The sequence below is a fragment of the Chiloscyllium plagiosum genome, unplaced genomic scaffold (genome assembly GCF_037043375.1).
Source record: "Chiloscyllium plagiosum isolate Xiang-an unplaced genomic scaffold, Cpla_swu_hap1 HiC_scaffold_23, whole genome shotgun sequence".
NCBI classification, from domain to species: domain Eukaryota; kingdom Metazoa; phylum Chordata; class Chondrichthyes; order Orectolobiformes; family Hemiscylliidae; genus Chiloscyllium; species Chiloscyllium plagiosum.
The window spans coordinates 912,441-934,185 of record NW_028270161.1 but is presented as its reverse complement, the minus strand read 5'-3'; the positions used below and the strand labels follow the sequence as shown (position 1 = coordinate 934,185).

Here is a 21,745-nt window from a genome sequence, read left to right as displayed (position 1 = left end):
TCTATGGTTGAGGAATTCAAATAAGCAAAAATTCTTTTAAGGTTGTAAGATTTGAAACATTTGAAACCTTCATCCGTCCTTTTCATTCTTCAGGAAACCTCAGTAACCTGAGTTACAATGAGACTGAATGATAAATCAATGTTTGGAATACATTGTGAATGATATTCAAACTGGAGCTCGGTAATCACTGGTGTTCTGCAGGGATTGGTTCTGGGACCTCTGCTCTTTGTGATTTTTATAAATAACTTGGATAAGGAAGTGGAAGGGTGGGTTAGTATGTTTGCTGATGACATGAAGGTTGGTGGAGTTGTGGATAGTGTTGAGAGCTGTTGCAGGTTACAACAGGACATTGACAAGGTACGGAGCTGGGATGATAAGTGGCAGATGGAGTTCGGCCTGGGAAAGAGTGAAATGATTCATTTTGGAAGGTTGAATCTGAATGCAGATTACAGGGTCAAAGACAGGATTCTGGGCAGTGTGAAGGAACAGAGGGATCTTGGGGTCCATGTTCATAGATCCCTCAAAGTTGTCACCAACGTTGATAGGGTTGTTAAGAAGGTGTATCCTGTATTGGTTTTCATTAAAAGGGGGATTGAGTTTAAGAGCCATGAGGTTATACTGCAGCTCTATGGAACCCTGGTTAGACCACACTTGGAATATTGTGTTCAGTTCTAGTCACCTCATTATAGGATGGACGTGGAAGCTTTAGAGAAGGTGCAGAGGAGATTTACCAGGATGCTGCCTGGACTGGCAGATATGTCTTATGAAGAAAGGTTGAGGGAGCTAGGGCTATTCTCATTGGAGTAAAGAAGGATGAGAGGTGACTTGATAGAGTTGAATAAGGTGATGAGAGGCATAGATCGAGTGGATAACCAGAGACTTTCCCCAGGGCAGAAATGTCTATCACAAGGGGGCATCATTTTAAGGTGATTGGAGGAAGGTTTGGGGGGATGTCAGAGGTCGGTTCTTTACACAGAGAATGCACCGCCAGCAGTAATAGTAGAGTCAGATACATTAGGCACATTTAAGTGACTCTTGGATAGGCACACAGATGATATTAAAATGTGGGTTAGTTTGATGTGAGAGTAGGATAAATTTTCAGTACAACATTGAGGGCTGAAGGGCTTGTATTGTGCTGTACTGTTCTATGATGTTAAATGTTAAAGTATGGAGTCGCTTGAAAGTCAATGACCCTGTTAAATTCTGTCCTTAATAGTCTAACTTGTGTTATTTTAACCCTCAATACTTTAACCATTGAAACCAGTTTCCCCTTCACAATGAGTGACAGTCAAATTCCAATGCACTCAATAAAAGTGATATCTAAGGTGGATATTGCAACCCTGGTAATCGCTGGTGTTTTTAAAAAAAACACTAAAATATGATCTATCAAGCCAGATCTGACTATCAATATTATTATTAGCTGGGATCATATCAGGTGCATTTTCCTATTCCTAATCTTGTGAGCATGTCACACTGGGACTAATCCTGGGATTACTGCCTTTGAGGAACTGTATCTGTCTGTCTGTCTATGTGTGAGTGGGAGTTACGATTGAAGAAGGTTGGGTTTTATATCATAAGATATGAATTATATTATCTTGTTTATTTGTGTTCTGCTGAAATTATATTATTACAATAATCATTCATTTTTATTTTGGTCATAAAATTGTTGTCCAATGTCTGTCACACACATGTAGGAGCAAATTACTGCAGTTGCTGGAATCTGTACTGAAAACAAAATTGCTGAAAATCACAGCTCGTCAGGCAGCATCCATGAAGAGAGAGCAAGCTAACGGTTCGAGTCTAGATGACAGCATTGAGGAAGTGTCACCTTTACTCAAAATATTAGCTTGTTCCCTCTCCATAGAACATTGGAAGAGTCACTGAACTCCCACATCACACAGGAGGAACATTCTAATACACCAAGCCCTCCTGCCATGACTTACTCTTAAATTATTATTTTTACATTTACTCCCTCCAATCGAATTATGTTATAATACAGGATAGCAAACCAAACTAAATCAACCTCAAGATTGCTGGATTTGCAACACAATGAAACTACAGCATTCAGTGACCCTCAATTGTTGAATTGGTCCTACCCAGACTTTACAAATAGCAGAGCCAAAATACTAAAGAAATTTGACACTTGAACAGCAGTCCCATCTGGTTAAGATGGCAGCAGAGTAAGAAGCTCCAGCCAGATGTCCTCTGCTCACCAGCTTCCTTTTCCCTTTCCTTTCCCTTTTTTTCCCTCATGCTGCAGTTTTTCTATTCGTACTGCCCCAAATTTAACTCCTTAAAGTATCCCACCAAGAGGGAATTGAGAAGAGTCCGAGACTGGCCTGGTGCAGGATACAAATCATAGATTGGTGGGGGAGCAGGAGTAGGGTGAGTGCAGGCTGAGTCTCAGAAGTGAATTGGAGCTGGAGCCTGGGAGCGTGAGCAGAATGAGTGCAGGCCGAGAAGGGAGACGAGTCCTGAACAGAGGCTGGTGCATGGAGGCAGTGTAGCCTTAGGTTCTGAAGCCTGGTAAGAACAGACTCAATGAAAAATGATTATAACTTGAGAACTTTTAAAGATCGTTTTTATTCTTATTCTGGGCTCTTTAAACCCGCATTCCCATGATATTGAATTTTATTTTACTATTTCAATTCTGTAACAACACTTAAAGTAAATTGTGGGCGGCACGGTGGCACAGTGGTTAGCACTGCTGCCTCACAGTGCCAGAGACCCGGGTTCAATTCCCGCCTCAGGTGACTGTCTGTGTGGAGTTTGCACATGCTCCCCGTGTCTGCGTGGGTTTCCTCCGGGTGCTCTGGTTTCCTCCCACAGTCCAAAAATGTGCAGGTTAGGTGAATTGGCCATGCTAAATTGCCGGTAGTGTTAGGTGAAGCTGGTAAATATAAGGGAATGGGTCTGGGTGGGTTGCTCTTTGAAGGATCAGTGTGGACTTGTTGGGCTGAAGGGCCTGTTTTCACACTGTAAGTAAGCTAATCAAATCACCAACGCTTCTTTGACAGCCCTTCAGTGAGGCTTGAACTTTAGCAAAGATTTTAACATGGTCCCTTGTGTCAAGCTGGTCAAGAAAGTAACAGCCCATGGAATCCAAAGCAAAAAGGCACATTGAATCCGAAATTGGCTAAGCAGCAGGAAGCAGAGGATGATAAGAGTGAATGGTTAACTGTTTCCAGTGAGGTTCCATAGGACTTGTGCTGGGACCCTGGCTGTTTTTGGTGCGCAACAATGATTTGAACTTAAATGTAAGGGATGAGCAAAAAGCTATTTAGTGACATGAAAATTAGCAGGAGGTAAAAAGTCAGGAGAAAAGCCACAAATTGCAGGAGAATATCATTAGAAGAGTCAGGTGAGCAGAACATTGACAATGGAGGTCAAGCCCCTGCTGGGTGGTTAAGAAGGCATACAGGTACCTGCCTTTATTTGGAGTACTATGTGCATGCCTGGACACCACACTTTAGGAAGGATGTGCTGGCAATGGAACAGGGTGCCAAGGAGAGTCACCAGGATATTACCTGGACAGGATATTCTGAGCTATCAGGAAAGATTAGAGAGGTTAGAGTAATGCTGTGGTTCTGTTCGCCGAGCTGGAAGTTTTAGTTGCAAACATTTCGTCCCCTGTCTAGGTGACATCCTCAGTGCTTGGGAGCCTCCTGTGAAGCGCTCTGGGGTGTTTCCTCCAGCATTTATAGTGGCCTGTCCCTGCCGCTTCAGGTTGTCAGTTTCAGCTGTCCGCTGTAGTGGCAGGTATATTGGGTCCAGGTCTATGTGTTTGTTGATGGAGTTTGTGGATGAGTGCCAAGCTTCTAGGAATTCCCTGGCTGTTCTTTGTTTCGCTTGCCCTATAATGGTAGTGTTGTCCCAGTCAAATTCATGTTGCTTGTTGTCTGCGTGTGTGGCTACTAGGGATAGCTGGTCGTGTCGTTTCGTGGCTAGTTGATGTTTGTGGATGTGGATCGTTAGCTGTCTTTCTGTTTGTCCTATATAGTGTTTTGTGCAGTCCTTGCATGGGATTTTGTACACTACGTTAGTTTTGCTCATGCTGGGTATCGGGTCCTTAGTTTTGGTGAGTTGTTGTCTGAGAGTGGCTGTTGGTTTGTGTGCTGTTATAAGTCCTAGTGGTCCTAGTAATGCAAAGGTTAGAACAAACAGTCTTACCACAAATTCAACCCAAACTCTGGGTCAGATACGTTGATGACACCTTTGTAATCATTAAAAACATGGAAATAGAGAAAACACACCGGATCATCAACTAAACACTCACAGGAATCCGATTCACGAGAGAGGAAGAAAAGGACAGCCAACTCCCATTCCTAGACGTGAGGGTACAGAGAACACCAAATGGAGAATTCACCACAAAGGTATACAGGAAAGCCACACACACAGACCAAGTCCTGAACTATGAAAGCAACCACCCCAATACACACAAACGAAGTTGCATCAAGACACTGTTCAAAAGGGCCACAACACACTGCAGCACACCAGAACTGCAAAAAGAGGAAGAGGAACACCAATACAAGGTATTCGCAAAAAACGGATATCCTCGCATTTTCATCAACAGATGCCTAAGGGAGAGACAACAGAACGAGGACATGCCGCAACCCAAAGGACTAGCCACACTACCATACGTCAAGAACATCTCTGAAATGACAGCCAGACTACTGCGACCACTAGGACTTATAACAGCACACAAACCAACAGCCACCCTCAGACAACAACTCACCAAAACTAAGGACCCGATACCCAGCATGAGCAAAACTAACGTAGTGTACAAAATCCCATGCAAGGACTGCACAAAACACTATATAGGACAAACAGGAAGACAGCTAACGATCCGCATCCACGAACATCAACTAGCCACGAAATGACACGACCAGCTATCCCTAGTAGCCACAGACGCAGACGACAAGCAACATGAATTTGACTGGGACAACACTACCATTATAGGGCAAGCCAAACAAAGAACAGCCAGGGAATTCCTAGAAGCTTGGCACTCATCCACAAACTCCATCAACAAACACATAGACCTGGACCCAATATACCGGCCACTACAGCGGACAGCTGAAACTGACAACCGGAAGCGGCAGGGACAGACCACTATAAATGCTGGAGGAAACACCACAGAAGCGCTTCACAGGAGGCTCCCAAGCACTGAGGATGTTACCTAGACAGGGGACGAAACGTTTGCAACAAAAACTTCCAGCTCGGCGAACAGAACCACAGCAACGAGCACCCGAGCTACAAATCTTCTCACAAACTTTGAATGTTAGGATAATTTTCCTGGAGCAACAAAGGTTGAGAAGGGAGCTGGTAGAGGTGTGTACTGTTATGAGACATATAGATAGGGTAGATAGGATGGCATTTTTCCCATTAGCTGGGACGTTAACAACCAAAGGTATTAATTTAAGGTAGAAGGTGAAGAGTTGAGTTAAGAAGCATTTAGTTGAGCTCTTAACTGCCAGGGCATAGTAGGCTATGGACCAAGTGGAGATAAATGGGATTTTCTTTTTCATTCATTCATGGGACATGTAGGTCACTGACTGACCCTCACTTATTATCAGTCACTATATGTTCTTGGAAAGGTGGTGGTGAGCTGCCTTCTTGAACCACTACAGTCCATGTTCTGTAGGTAGACCCACAATGCCCTGAAGGATGGAATTCTGGGATTTAACTCAGCAACAGTGAAGGAATGCTGATATATTTCCAAGTCATGATGATGAGTGGCTTGGAGAGGAACTTGCATGTTTGTGATTCTGGTGTAACTGCAACCCTTGTCCTTCTAGATGGAAGTGTCATGGGTTTGGAAGTGCTGTCTAAGGATCTTTGCTGAACAACTACATAGATTATAGAACAGTACAACTCAGGAATGGGCTCTTTGGCCTACAATACTGTGCTGAACATGACACAAAATTAAATAATCCCTTCTGCCTGCCCATGATCTCTATCCCTCTTGCTTAATCATGTGTTTCTGGATGTAGGTTTGCTCGTTGAGCTGGAAGGTTCATTTTCAGATGTTTCATCACCATACTAGGTAACATCTTCAGGGAGCCTCCAGATGAAGCACTGCTGATAATTCCTGCTTTCTATTTATATGTTTGGGTTTCTTTGGGTTGATGATGTCATTTTCTGTGGTGATGCCATTTCCTATGGTGATGTCATTTCCTGTTCTTTTTCTTAGGGAGTGGTAAATGGGGTCCAAGTCAATGTGCTTTTTGATAAGAGTTCCGGTTGGAATGCCATGCTTCTAGGAATTCTCGTGCATGTCTCTGTTTAGCTTGTCCTAGAATGGATGTGTTGTCCCAGTCGAAGTGGTGTCCTTCCTTATTTGTATGTAAGGATACTAGTGAGAGAGGGTCATGTCATTTTGTGGCTAATTGATGTTCATGTATCCTGGTAGCTAGTTTGTCCAATGTTGTTTGAGGCTCACTGAGGATGTTACCTAGTACGGTGATGAAACGTTTGAAACTGAACCTTCCAACTCTGCGAGCAAACCTACAACCAGAACCTCAGCCTGAACTACAAATCTTCTCAAAACTCACTAATCATGTGTTTTTCTGAAAGTCCCTTAAACTCCCTTATCTGCCTCCGCCATCATCCTTGGCAATGTATTCCAAATTACTACCACTCTCTGTGTAAAAAAAAACATTGTCCCTCACACTTCCTTTGTCTTTCCCCTGTCAACTTAAATGCATAGCCCCTAGTATTAGATGTCTCAACTCCTGGGGAAATGATTCTGACTGTTAACCTTGTCTGTGCTTCTCATAATTTTATAAATGTCTATCAGCTCTCCCCTCAGTTTTCACTACTCTGGATAAAACAACCTGAGTTTTTCTAGCCTCTCCTTAAAGCTCATACCCTCTAATCCAGGCAGCATCCTGGTAAACCTTTTACATCCTCTCCAAAGCCTCCACATACATCCTGTAATGTGGCAAACAGAATTGAACACAATACTTTAAGTGTAGCCTAACCAATGTCTTATAAAACTGCAATGCCATCCTGACTGTTGTGCTCAATTACCCAGCAATAAAGGCAAGCATGCCATATGCCACCTTTACCACTTTATCTACCTGCATGGCCACATTCAGGGAGCTATAGACTTGAACCCCAAAATCCCTCTGTACATTAATGATGTTAAGAGTCTTGCCATTAACTGTTTACTTTCCCTTAACTTTTGATCTCCCAAAATGCAGCACCTCACACTTACCCAGATGAACCTCCATATGCCATTTCTCCACCCATTTCTGCAACTGATTTAAATCCTGCAATATCCTTTGACAACCTTCTACACTATCCACAACTCCCCTGATCACTGCGTCATATGCAAATCCACCCATCTATATTGTCATCAAAGTACTTTACATAAGTCACAAATAGCACATGCCTCAATATGGATCCCTGTGGAACATCGCTAGTCACAGATCTCCAGATAGATGAACAACCTTCCACCAACACCCCCTGCCTTCTATTAGCAAGCCGATTCTGAATCCATGCAGCCAAGTCACTGTGGATCCCAGGCATAGTCATCTTCTGGATGAGCCTACCATGAGGGACCTTGTCGAAAGCCTTACTAAAGCCCACGTAGACAACATCCACTGCTCTACCCTCATCGACCACCCTTGTCACCTCTTGAAAATTTCACTGAGGCTAGTAAGACATGACCTGCCCCATATAAAGCCATGCTTTTCTAAATGTGCTGAAAATGTGTTGCTGGAAAAGCGCAGCAGGTCAGGCAGCATCCAAGGAACAGGAGAATCTCCTGTTCCTTGGATGCTGCCTGACCTGCTGCGCTTTTCCAGCAACACATTTTCAGCTCTGATCTCCAGCATCTGCAGCCCTCACTTTCTCCTTTTCTAAATGTGCGCAAATCCTATGCCCAAGAATTCTCTCCAATAGCTTCCCAGTCACTGATGTGATACTCACACCCTATAGTTTCTTGAATTATCCCTAGTTCCCTTCTTGAACTGAGGAGCAACTTTAGCTACTCGCCAGTCCTCTGGGACCTCTCCGAAGGCTAGCAAGGATACAAAGATCTTGGTCAAGGGCCCAGCAATCCCCTCTCTTGCCTCTCTCAATAACCTAGGGTAGATATACCGGGCCCTGGGGACGTATTCACCTTAATGCTCTTCAAGAGACCCAACATGACTACTTTCTTATCTTAAAATACCCTCACATATTAGCATGACCCATACAAATCTCACTATCCCCCATATCTTTCTCCTGAGTCAATACTGATGCAAAGTACTAATTTAAGATCTCACCCACATCCTCTACCCCTATGCACAAGTTCCCATTCTTGTCCTTCCTCCTTATCTGCAGTGCATCTTGTAGATAGTACACAGTGCTGCTGCTGAGCATCAGTGGTGGAGGGAGTGGATGTTTGTGGATATGATGCTAATCAAGCGGCTGTTTTGTCCTGGATGGTGTCAAGCTTCTTGAATATTATTGGAAATACACACATCCAGGAAAGTGAAGAATCACCTCCTGAGTTGTAGATGGTGGACAGGCTTTGGGGAGTCAAAAAATGAGTTACTTGTTGCATATGGTAACACAATTAAATGTCAAAAGGCAGTTGTTAGTTTGTTTATTATACGGTGGCACGCTGGGTCAGTGGTTCGCACTGCTGCCTCACAGCGCCAGGGACCTGGGTTCGAACCCTGACTCTGGCGACTGTCTGTGTGGAGTTTGCACATTCTCTTCGTGTCTGCGTGGGTTTTCTCCAGGTGCTCTGGTTTCCTCCCACACTCCAAAGATGTGCATGTTAGGTAAATTGGCCATGTTAAATTGCCCGTAGTGTTAGGTGCATTAGTCAGGGGTAAATAAAGGGTAGGGGAATGTGTCTGGGTGGGTTACTCTTTGGAGGGTTAGTAACTAATCTAATCTAATTATTGGAGATTATCATTGCTTGGCATTTGTGGGGTACAAATGTTACTTACCACTTGTCAGCCCTATCCAGATCTTGTTGCATTTGAACATGGCCTGCTTTAGCACTGAGGAATCATGAATGGTGCTGAACATTGTACAATCATCATTGAACATCCCCATTTCTGAATTTATATTGGAGGGAGGTCATTGATGAAACAGCTGAAGGTGGTTGGGCCTAGGACACACTGCTGAGGAACTCCTGTATAGATGTCCTGGAGCTGAAATGACAGACCTCCTATAACCATGACCATCTTCCAATGTGCTAGGTATGACTCCAATTACTGGAGAGTTTGCCCCTTGGTTCCTATTGATTCCAGTTTAGCCAGGGCTCCTTGATGTCACACTCAGTTGAATGCAACCTTGATGTCAGTGGTTGTCACTCTCCCCTCCCCTCTGGAACTAAGCTCTTTGTCTATGTTTGAATCAAGGCTGTAATGAGGTCAGGAGCTGAGTGGCCCTGGTCAAACCCAAACTGGGCATCAATGAGCAAGTCATTGCTGAGCAAATGCTGCTTGATAGCACAGTTGATGACACCTTCCTTCACTTTACCAATCGAGAGTAGACTGATTGAGTGGCAATTGACTAGATTGGATTTGTCCTACTTTTTATTTACAGGGCATATCTTCACAATTTTCCACATTTTCAGTTAGATGCCAGTGTTGTAACTGTACTGCAATATCTGGCTAGGGGACCGGCAAGTTCTGGAGCATAGGTCTTCAGTACTATTACTGGAACGTTGTCAGGGCCCATAGCTTTTGCAGTATCCAGTGCTTCCAACTGTTTCTTGATATCATGTGGAGTGAAGACTGAAGACTGGCATCTGTGATGCAGGAGACCATTGGAGAAGCCTGAGATGGATCATCCACTCAGCACTACTGACTGAAGACTGCAGTGAATTCTTCAGCCTTATCTTTTGCACTAATGTACTGGGTTCTTCCCTCATTGAGGATGACAGAGCCTCTTGCTTCATTGAGTTATTTAATTACCCACCACCATTCACGACGGGATGTGGCAGTACTGCAGAGCTTAGATCTGATCTGTTAGTTATGGGATCTCTTAGCTCAATTCACTTGTTGCTTATGCTGTTGTTAGTACAGGTTGGTGTTTGCTGGTGACATAGATATGGTGGGTTGAAGGGCCTGTTTCTATGCTGTAAATTGTGAGAGTATGAAGTTGAGGAGAAATGTTTTCACTCGGAAGATGGTGGAGTCTAGAACATACTGGCTGAAAGGATGGTAGAATCAAAAACTTCCATAACATTTAAACAGTACTTACACACTCGCTTGCATTGCGATGGACTCTAGAACTATGTGCCAACAGCTGAAAAAAATGGGAGTGGTTTGGTCAGACCTTTGTTCGCTGGCATAGACATGATGGGTCAAATGGCCTCATTCTGTGCTATACACCAACTCGCTGTTATCAATTGTGAAAGGAGCACAGACCTTCCGCAGAAAACATAAAATCACGGGGAGTGCTGTTTTGGAAATCTTTTACCTCAAGTGCAAGACTACTCACCTCTAACAACCTGTCAATTAGTAAAAAAAAAGTCAGTCTGGGACCAGTCCCACCAGGCGTGGATCCATCTGTAATGAGGAGTGAGTGTAAATGGCAATAAGTCTATTTGTATCCAACTTCAGTCAGAAGCATGAAATGAATGATCAATTGTGTCTGAAGAAAACTGAAAAATCGGCCCAAATATTAGCTTTGAAAAATCACTGGCCTTTTCAGAAAGTAAGGAATCACATGAGAAATGTTCCTTCAATGATGCTATAATACAAATTGTCCAAATAGATGATTTCCTGGCTATTTTTATGATGGTCCTAAATCCATTGTCTTCATTGGTTAAAGTAGCAGACAGGAATTTAATGAAAGTATATTACCCAAATGTATAATTACACCAGCAGCAAGATTTACCGCATCGATGTAAAATGACAAATATTGATGTTAATAGGATTCTCGAAGATTATACAGATGTTGGAGGAAAGTCTCAAATGTCAGGACCTCCTTACAGACTTAAAGAGATAATTTAACATCTTTGTGCATATTTTAACTTTATTCCAGTTTCTAACATTCAACTCTGCCCATGGCTAAAGAAACATTTATCCAGGCACTGTTTGAAAACAAACTTGTGGAAGATATACCTTTCCTTTTAAATAAGAACACTCTCTCCAAGCCAACTGGGTTTGGCAGAAATAAATTACTGCTTCTTCTTTGGAAAGTATTATCAATCATAAATGACAGATTACTCAATCATGAAAAGGCTTTGATGAATATCCTTCACTGAAAGCATTGGGTTACGCATGAATCAGTATTACAAAGAAGAACAAAGAAAATTTACAGCCCACGAACAGGCCCTCCAAGCCTGAGCCGATCTAAATGTACTGTCTAAACCTGTCGGTCAATTCCTAAGCATCTGTATCCCTCTGCTCCCCACCTACTCATGCATTTGTCCATATACATCTTAAACGAATCTACCGTGCCTGCCTCTACCATCTCTGCTGGCAACACATTCCAAATGCCCACCACTCTCTGTGTGAAGTACTTACCGCGTGTACCCCCATTAAACTTTCCACCTCTTACTTTGAAAGCATGACCTCTCGTTATTGAATCCTTCACCCTGGGAAAAAGCTTGTCTCTATCCACCCTGTCTATACCCTTCATGAGTTTGTAAACCTCAATCAGGTCCTCCCTCAATCTTCTTTTTTATAGTGAAAATAAACCTAACCGACTCAACCTCTTTTCATAGCTAGCACCTTCCATACCAGGCAACATCCTCGTAAACCTTCTCTGCATCTTCTCCAAAATATCCACATCCTTTTGGTAATGTGGTGCCCAGAACCGTGCTCAGTATTCTAAATGCAGCCGAACCAATGTCTTGTACAACTTTAACATGCCTTGCCAGCTCTTATACTCAATACCCTGTCCGATGAAGGCAAGCATCCCATATGCCTTCTTGCCCACTCTATCCACCTGTGCAGCAACCTTCAGGGTACAATGGACCTGAACTCCCAGATCTCTCTGCTCATCAACTTTTCCCAAGGCTCTTCCATTCATTGTATAATTCGCTCTAGAATTAATCTTGCCTAAAGTCATCACCTCACATTTGTTTGGAATGAACTCCATCTGCCACTTTTCTGCCCAACTCTCCAGTCTATCTATATCCTCCTGTATTCTCTGACAGTCCCTTATGCTTTCTGCTACTCCACCAATCTTTGTGTCATCAGCAAACTTGCTGATCATATCAACAGTGCCCTCTTCCAGATCATTTATGTATATTACAAACAACAGTGGCCCCAATACTGACCCCGGTGGAACACCACTGGTCACCTTTCTCCATTTCGAGAAACTCCCTTCAACTACTACTCGCTGTCTCCTGTTGCTCAACCAGTTCTTTATCCACCTAGCTAGAACACCCTGCACACCATGTGACTTCACTTTCTCCATTAGTCTACCATCAGGAACCTTATCAAATGCCTTACTAAAGTCCATGTATATGACATCAATAGCCCTTCCTTCATCTAACAACTTGGTCACTTCCTCAAAGAACTCTATCAAGTTGGTAAGTCATGATCTCCTCCACACAAAACCATGTTGACCATCACCGATAAGTTCATTCCTTTCCAAATATAAATAGATCCTATCCCTCAGTACCCTCTCCAGCAACTTCCCCACCACTGACGTCAGGCTCACTGGTCTGTAGTTACCCGGAATATCCCTACTACCCTTCTTGTACAGGGGGACAACATGAGGAACCTTCCAATCCTCCAGCACCTCACCTGTGTTTAAGGATGCCACAAGGATATCTGTCAGGGCCACAGCTATTTCCCCTCTCACCTCCCTCAGTAACCTGGGATAGATCCCATCCGGTCCTGGGGATTTGTCCACCTTAATAACCCCTAGCATACCCAACCTATCTTCCCTTCTTATGCCAACGTGATCCAGACTAATCAAACTCCTATCTCTCATCTTAAGATTCATCATGTTCCTCTCCTCAGTGAACACTGATGCATTATAATCATTTAGAATCTCACCCATTCTCTCAGGTTCGACACACAGCCTTCCTTCATTAACTTTTAGTGGACCAATCTTTTCTCTTGTTCCCGCTTGCTTCTTATATAAGAATAAAATGCTTTGGGATTTTCCTTAATTCTGCTCACTAAAGCTATTTCATGACCCCTTTTAGCCCACTTGATTCCTCGTTTAAGAGTTGTCCTACTCTTCCGATATTCTTCCAGGGCCCGTTCTGTTCTTAGCTGCCTAGACCTTATGTATGCTTCCCTTTTCCTCTCGGCTAGTCGTACAATTTCTCCTGTCATCCACGGTTCACAAATCTTGCCCTTCCTATCTTTTGCCTTCAGCGGGACATGCCCATCCTGCACTGCCGTTAACCTATCTTTGAAAGCCTCCCAAATCTCAAATGTGGACCTCCCTTCAAATAGCTGTGTCCAATCCACATTTCCCAGCTCCTGCCTAATTTTCATATAATTGGCCTTGGCCCAGTTTAGTATTCTTCCCTTAGGACCACTCTCTTCTATATCTATGAGTATTCTAAAACTTACAGAATTGTGGTCACTGTTGCCAAAGAGATCCCCCACCGTAACCTCTACCACTTGTCCTGGCTCGTTCCCCAGTACCAGGTCCAATATGGCCCCTTCCCTCGTCGAACTATTAGCATACTGCTCTAGAAAACTCTCCTGGATGCTGCTTACAAATTCTATCCCAACCAGACCTCTGACCTAAGTGTATCCCAGTCAATGTTGGGAAAATTAAAATCTCCCATCACCACTATCCTATTGCCTCTACATCTTTCCATAATCTGTTTACCTATTTGTTCTTCTATCTCACGTTCACTGTTGTGAGGCCTGTAATACAGCCCCAACAATGTAACTGCACCCTTCTTATTTCTCAGCACCACCCATAATGCCTCATTACCCAAGATCACCATAGTGTCCTCCTTTAGCACAGCAGTGATATTGTCCCTGACCAGCAATGCAACTCCACCCCCTTTTTACTTCCCTCCCTGTCCTGTCTGAAGCGTCTCTATCCTGGAACATTTAGTTGCCAATCATCATGCCCTTCCTTCAACCAAGTCTCTTTGATGGCAATAATGTCATACTCCCAGGCACCAATCCAAGCCCTGAGTTCATCTGCCTTACACACCATACTCTTTGCATTAAAGTAGATACATTTCAGGCCACCAGTTCTTTTACACTCACCTGCTCTCTGCCTACTCTTCCCTTTATTAATGCTATCTTCATAATTCTTACAGTCTGCAGTCTCCACCTCGCTGCCTACTTGTTTTCTCTTCTGGTTCCCAGTCCCCTGCCACATTAGTTTAAAACCTCCCCAACAGCGGTAGCAAAAACTCCCCCAAGGACATTGGTTCTGGTCTGGTTCAGGTGTAGACCGTCCCTTTTGTAATAGTCCCACTTTCCCCAGAACCCGTCCCAATGTCCAACAAATCTGAACCCCTCCCTCCTACACCATCTCTCAACCCACGTGTTCATCCTGCCTATTTTTTCATTTCTACGATGGCTAGCACGTGGCACTGGTAGTAATCCCGAGATCACTACCTTTGAGGTCCTCCCCTTTAACTTCTCTCCGAGCTCCCTGAATTCTTCTTTCAGGAACTCATCGTGCTTTCTACTTATATCGTTGGTGCCTATATGCACCAAGACAACTGGCTGTTCACCCTCCCCTTTTAGAATGCTCTGCAGCCGATCAGTGACATCCCTGACCCGAGCACCTGGGAGACAACATACCATCCGGGAGTCCTGTTTTCGGCCACAGAACGGCCTATCTACTCCCCTCACAATAGAATCCCCTCTGACTATGGCCCTACGAGGCTTTATATCAACTAACTAAAACCAAACAATGCACTTAAATAAATGAAAAAAAAAGATAAGAAATAAAAGACTTACCTTACAGGGTCTTTTCTTCCAGTTAGAGGAGGGGGGGGGGAGTGGAGATACTACACGTGCAGTATCTCGGGTTTAGCCACTGCCCAAATATAAATTAAGCCCTTACCTTCCCAGCAGCTTCACTCCTCCTTCTCTCCTTGCTGCTCTGGCAAAATGGAGGCCCGACTCCTGAGGTAAGTCTCTTTTTATGCGGGAAAACTCACCGTTCCCAGCAGCCCTCGCTTCACTCCTCGCTGCTCTGGCAAAATGGATTGTTGTCAACCTCTCCCTTCAGAAAGCAGAACCTGTGCACCATTAGTGTCGCTAACGTTCAGTTGCATGACCAATTCCTCCCTATGCATGGCACATGTTCAAATTAAAACAATTAAACTAATCCAGGAAATAACACCACATTCTTTTATTCAGTGGCATCTTGGTCTGTCAGTGGAAATCATTCAGTGAGGGGCATATATCTTTGTCTCTGTCAATCATTACCCACATTGACAGAATACAATGTATTATTCCCATGACTTGTTGGACAGTCTGAAACAGCAGTGACTGAGATCAGCTGTACCAAAAAATGCCTCCCAGTGAATACTATCTGTACATGGTCTACAGTCATCATTTTCAGTCATCTTTGTCTGTGATTCATACATTTACATCTAAGAGAAGAATGTAACATGAGATGCTTATACAGAGAATGTCAGAATGTTAATTTGTTTTTTTTCATGAGGCTTATAAATATAAAACAATCCAGTTCATGGAAGTATTTACAGATTGATTGCGCTGAATAAATTGATTACTCTATCATGTTTAATAGAATGAGAAGGATCTCATTGAAGGATTCAAGTTTCTGAAGGGAGCAGCAGTGTGGATACTGATAAGTTGTCCACCCACACCCCAGGTCTACCTGCTTTCGCATCTAACCTGCTATGGGATGGTATGGCAGGGCCACAGCCTCAGAATGAGGGACTGATTCTTTAAGACCAAAATGAGGCGAAATTGCTTCACTTCAAGTGTTGTGACTGTCTTAGAATTCTCTATCCCAGAATGTTGCAGATGTTCCATCACTGAATCTATTTAAGGCTGGGAAAGACAGAGTTTTAATCAGTCAGGGAATTGAAGGACATGGGGAGTGCATGGCAAAGTGGAGTTGAAGCCCATGATCAGCCAAGGCCGTATTAAATAAAGGAGCAGCTCAAGGCACATTGCAGTGTCCTCCAATTTCTTTAGTTATTATGGTTTTAAATAAAACAGGAGTCTAACCTCTGGATGTTCAAATGATCTGATTGTAATATGTCATGATGTTCTTTGCAAGTAGTAATGGACCTGAGCAAAAGTATTGTGCTGGTCGTAATAGAATTTGATCAAAGTCCTGTTATTTGAATCCGTGGCATCTTCTGTAAATATAAGAAATATTGATGCCCAGTCGATCCTTTGCAAACTTGAATTCATTACCATTCTGTCAGCCCACCCACATTGCAACAGAGCAGAGTGTCAAGTTGTTTGTTGCTCTCCACAATGAAGCTGAACTCCTTTCCCAAAACATGGACCTGGTCTCTTTGCCTTGCAGGTCAAGCTTTAATTTACTTGACAATCTAGGGGTAAACTTCTGTTTGCCTTGTAGCACATACTCTGGAATTATACCCAACCCCAAAAGGATTTCTTCCCGATTGATTTTAGTAAGTGGGAAGCCAAGTGTTGAGAAGACATTTTCCCATAGTTTCTCCTGGCATTTGGTGAGAACACAGGGGAGACATTTTCCCCAGTCTTGCCAGATTACCAATTCAGTCTCGCTAATTAATGTAATTATAATCAGCTGTTACTTGGATTATATTTTTCCTTTTCCTTATTCCATGTGCAGAACAGAATCTTCAAGATGGAATCTCAGCAAGTTGAGTTTGGGCGAAACAAATGCCCCTTCGATCCGAGCAAGTCTTGTACCTCCACTTTGGTTGGTAAGTAAATATTCAAGAACAGTAAAAGCAAGAACATGTTTAAGGTTCCAGTTCTCAAATTGATTTTAAACTAAGGAATAGAATATAAATTTGGCCTGGAGAGCAGGACAGATTTATAATGAGAGGTTGGATTGGTTAGGACTATAGTCACTGGAGTTTAGCGGAATGAATGGATATCTCATCGAAACTGATAAAATTCTGACAGGACTGGGCAGAGTGAACACAGGAAGGATATTGTTGGTTACTGGGGAATCCAGAGCAAGGGGTGACAGACTGTGAATGCTGAGTAGGCCATTCAAGACTGAAATGTGGAGAAATCTCTTCACCCACAGAGTGATGAGCCTGTGGAATTCTCTGACACAGAAAGTGGTCAAGGCCAAAGCACTGAGTGTTTCCAAGAAGGAGATAAATACATTTCTTTGGGGGTAATGGGATTAAAAGAGCCTGAGGAAAAAGGGGATATAGGATACTGAGTGGGATGATCAGCCATGGTCACATTGCATGGTGGAGTCAACCTGAAGGCTAGAATGGCCCATTCTTGATCTTGTTTTCTGTGTTAAATGGATGGGGGAGCTGTTGACATCCACTACCAAAACTGATAACACCCCCGCCTTCTCTTAATGAAGAAGATTTTAAAGACTACATACTTTTTAATTGGTTCCAAATAAACATATAAGCAATGTAAAACAACTTAAAAGAAAAATAAAGTTACTAAATCTCATAAACCTGGCAGCTAATCTGACCTGTCAGTCTGGTTTGTAACTCTGCACCCAGCCTTGCAGGAGCTCCTTTTCAACGTTTTTGGAGCTTCATTTTCGTGATGTGATCGACTGGTAAAGCATGTGCCTGGCTGCTTGTTAGTTGCTGTATGGTTCGTGTCTATCCAGAAAAGCCATGTGCCACATTTCCAGTAAATTCCATCGACTCCACAACAATTGTAGCAATTCTGAAATTTTCACTCCCACAATAAAACTCCCAAAGATGAGGCATACTCTTCATCTTTCAGGAATAAAAATGGCCAAAGAATGGAAATGGTGATGGGAATTGGGCCCCATCTGTGTTCTAATGTAGACAAATGTTTGAAAGTCCAGCCTATTTCGGATTGAAAACTGGGAACATTTCACCTCAGTTTATATTCTCCCTGTCATGAAGCCAGTTCGACAGCTTGGATTTTTTTCATAATAGTTGTTTTATTTTAAGCTTTGGAAGATTTATTGTTGAACAGTCCTGACAACACTGCATTGTGACCTTCACCAATGGACAGAGAGGGTTGAAGAAGGCTGCACACTATCACCTTCTCGAAGACAATTAGGGACAAGCAACAAACACTGACCCAGCCAGTGATGCTGACAGCCCATCAATAATTAAAAGCAGAGATTCCTATGTCTTTCTGAGATAGTGACTGGAATAGTCAGTTACTTTTGTATCATGAAAGAAGGCTTGAATATGCATCACAGTATTGAAATTATTGCTACACTGATGTCTCTTATACTTCAATATTTCCATTTATTCTGCTATTAGGACCAGTCGTTTCAAAAATAAAAATGAAATACAGGTCACCAAGGTAATCCAAGTGAGGGAAACATTCCTTTTCCTCCTTTCTCTATTCAAACCTGAAGTTCTTCCTCTTTAGTATCATTTTTTATTGATTCCAGATGTATGTGGAGTATTCTAGTGGGCAATCAAGGTGAGGGATGACATATTTAGGAAATGAAACAATTATGTTTCACTTTTACATATTTTTATATTACCTTAGAGATATCCTAAAATGTCAATAACTCTCGCATTAAATGATTTGTGGAGCCTGTAAGATGTAATATAGAAAGGGAGAGCAGAGAGATTGATGCCATAATGTAGTTGAAACAAGTATTCACTTGACTAAACTATTACTCATTATCATTATTACTCATCAGTCCAATATTCTCAGAGGAGTGTCTCTCCTACACAGTCAGCTCCAAGGATACAATATGCATTTACAAAGATCAGGTTATCTTTCACCGTGTATCCACTGGCAACTTGATTAATATTTACAGAGATGTTGTTATATGTTTAATTTTCCAGTAAATCATTATTTATCCTATTCTCAAAGACCATTCTCTCAAAGACTTCCAAAGCCATTGCATCTCATTTTTATTTGTATTTTCCTTTCAATTTATTTGCATTCTGTTCTTCTCGATAGAGAAAACAACAAACTGGAATGTTTTAAAGTTTTTGTCACCAGATTATGACAAAATTATGTCAGGTGATCGAATGTTCAAATCTTACTGCCCTAAAGTTCAGAGATCAAATGGCATGCACAGCCTAAATCTCTGTGAAATGTTCACTCCCCTTCTGCCCATCTTCAGTACAGAACAGGTTTCTAAATAACCGATGAATTATATTCTGAAAATTTTACATTATAAATATAACCTAGAATTGTTATAAAATCATTTTGATTATTTTTAATAAATGATACAAGAATCACCCTGAACTCTGGATAAGGTAAGGTGCACTCACTGGGAGATTTAAGTAAGAGATATGAGACAATATTTTAACCCAAATTCTCTGACACATGTTCTCATTCCGTGCTGGCACCTTGGGATTGCAGAACCTTCCGATGTGCCTTCATTCATACATGCCCCAGGAATAAACTTGCATTTGAAGAAAAGAATTACATCCATTTTTGTTTCTTCACATACATCAATTATTTTAACTCATGACTGAACAATAAATTTTCTATTCTCCAGTTGAGGAAGTTTGACTGAAAAGGAATCTGATAAAATACAGTCTTTCAACTGTCACAGTGACAATGAGTGATTTCTAGTCACAAGTTTGATTCTAAACAGGCTCTTACAAAGCTTTAGGGACAAGTTCTATGAAATAAGTTAATGAATATTTGCAGGGCAATATCGTTGTAACTACGGCTGAAGTAACAATAATAGTTAAATGTTATTTTAGAATCATTTGTGATTCTCTGATCTTTTTTATGGCTACCAATTTTTTTGCTGGGTGGGTGTTCGGAAATCAATCATTGTTGTCAGTTTCCTGGTAATATCAGATATTTGTGCACTTGTAAGTATAGAGATCCATATTTTTGATCTCCCAGTCTCAATAAATCCAAGTATATATTCCAGCTGCAAAATCATGTCCTATCTCAAAAGTTTGTGCATACTGTATTTAGAGCTATATCTGAAAATCTAAAAGATAAACTTACATCTGTAGTGAAGTATCACTCCGGTCTATAGCACTCAGTATGCTTAATGAATGAATTGAATGAACTGAATTTATTTTCCTGTGTACCAAGGCACAGTGAAAACGTTAGAGGCTTGTATTGAGTTTGAACTGAAATGGTCCAGTTTCAAAGATGTCCTGTGAGCTACACTGTGATATGGGTTGCTGTTTCTAAAGGGTATTTGTGCGTGATGGGGCAATATACCTGTTAGCTCCATAACATAAGAACTAGATGTGACTAATGTATGTAAGATTTCATAGATGTTTACTATTCTTGTAACTATTATGGTAACAGGCATTTCAGTGTCTGGGCCAATATTGGACAACTCAATTACAAATAAAAGCACACTTTCATCAACATGTCATGCTTCAAATGACCTCTGTTAAGATTGAGACTGAGATCTTTCTGCTGCCTACTGCTATGAGGCAGTGACAGCATCATGAGTATGCCTCTCAGGTGCACCGAGAAACTGAGTGTGAGTCATCATATGACATGACCTGGATAAGGGAGGTGAATGCATTATAGCCATGTTTGTGGATGACGCAAAAATAGTTAAGAACGTGAGTGGTGAGGATACAAACATAAGAACTAGGAGCAGGAGTATGCCATCTGGCCCTTTTGAGCCTGTTCTGCCATTCAATAAAATCTTGGCTGATCTTTTTGTGGCCTCAGCTCCACTTACCTGCCCACTCACCGTAACTCTTAATTCCTTTACTGTTCAAAACATTATTTACCTTAGCTTTAAAAACGTTTACTGAGGAAGCCTCAACCACTTCACTGGGCAGGGAATTCCACAGATTCACAACCCTCTGGATGAAGAAGTTCCTTCTCAATTGAGTCCTAAATCTAATTTTGAGGCTATGCCCTCATGTCCTAGTTTCAACTGCCAGTGGAAACATCCTCTCTACATTTATCTTATCTAGTCCCTTCATAATTTTATATGTTTCTATAAAATCCCCCCTCATTCTTCTAAATTCCAATGAATATAATCCCAGTCTATTCAGTCTCTCCTCATAAGCCAACCCCCTCAACTCCAGTATCAACCAAGTGAACCTCCTCTGCACTCCCTCCAGTGCCAGTACATCCTTTCTCAAGTAAGGAGACCAAAACTGCACACAGTACTGCACACAGTGTGGGTGGCACGGTGGCACAGTGGTTAGCACTGCTGCCTCACAGTGCCAGAGACCCGGGTTCAATTCCCGCCTCAGGCGACTGACTGTGTGGAGTTTGCACATTCTCCCTGTGTCTGCGTGGGTTTCCTTCGGGTGCTCCGGTTTCCTCCCACAGTCCAAAGATATGCAGGTCAGGTGAATTGGCCATGCTAAATTGCCCGTAGTGTTAGGTGAAGGGGTAAGTGTAGGGATATGGGTGGGTTGCGCTTCGGCAGGTCAGTGTGGACTTGTTGGGCCGAAGGGCCTGTTTCCGTACTGTAAGTAATCTAATCTACTCCAGGTGTGGCCTCACCAGCATTTACAAGGAATCTGCAGAGGGATATCGACAGGTTAAACAAATGGGCAAAATCTTGGCAGATGGAATAAAATGTGAGATTATTCACTTTGGCAGGAGTGAATACTATTTAAATGAAAAAAGACTGCAAAAAGTTTTGAATGTCCTTGTCATAAATCACAAGAAGCAAGCATCTAACTTGAGCAGGTAATTGGGAAGGCAAATGGAATGTTTACCTTTATTTCAAAGAGAACTGAGTATAACAAAATTGCTAAAACTATACAAGTACCAGTCAG

General features: G+C 42.3%; 1 protein-coding gene across 1 annotated transcript in view; it reads left to right on the top strand.

Annotated features, from left to right (window-relative positions):
• Positions 1–21,745, top strand: part of sema3e (sema domain, immunoglobulin domain (Ig), short basic domain, secreted, (semaphorin) 3E) — a 311,047-nt gene that overhangs the window by 170,723 nt on the left and 118,579 nt on the right. The window contains exon 5 of the mRNA XM_043714219.2: positions 16,699–16,792. Within this exon, the coding sequence (XP_043570154.2) occupies positions 16,699–16,792 (94 nt within the window). The remainder of the gene's footprint in view (positions 1–16,698; positions 16,793–21,745) is intronic.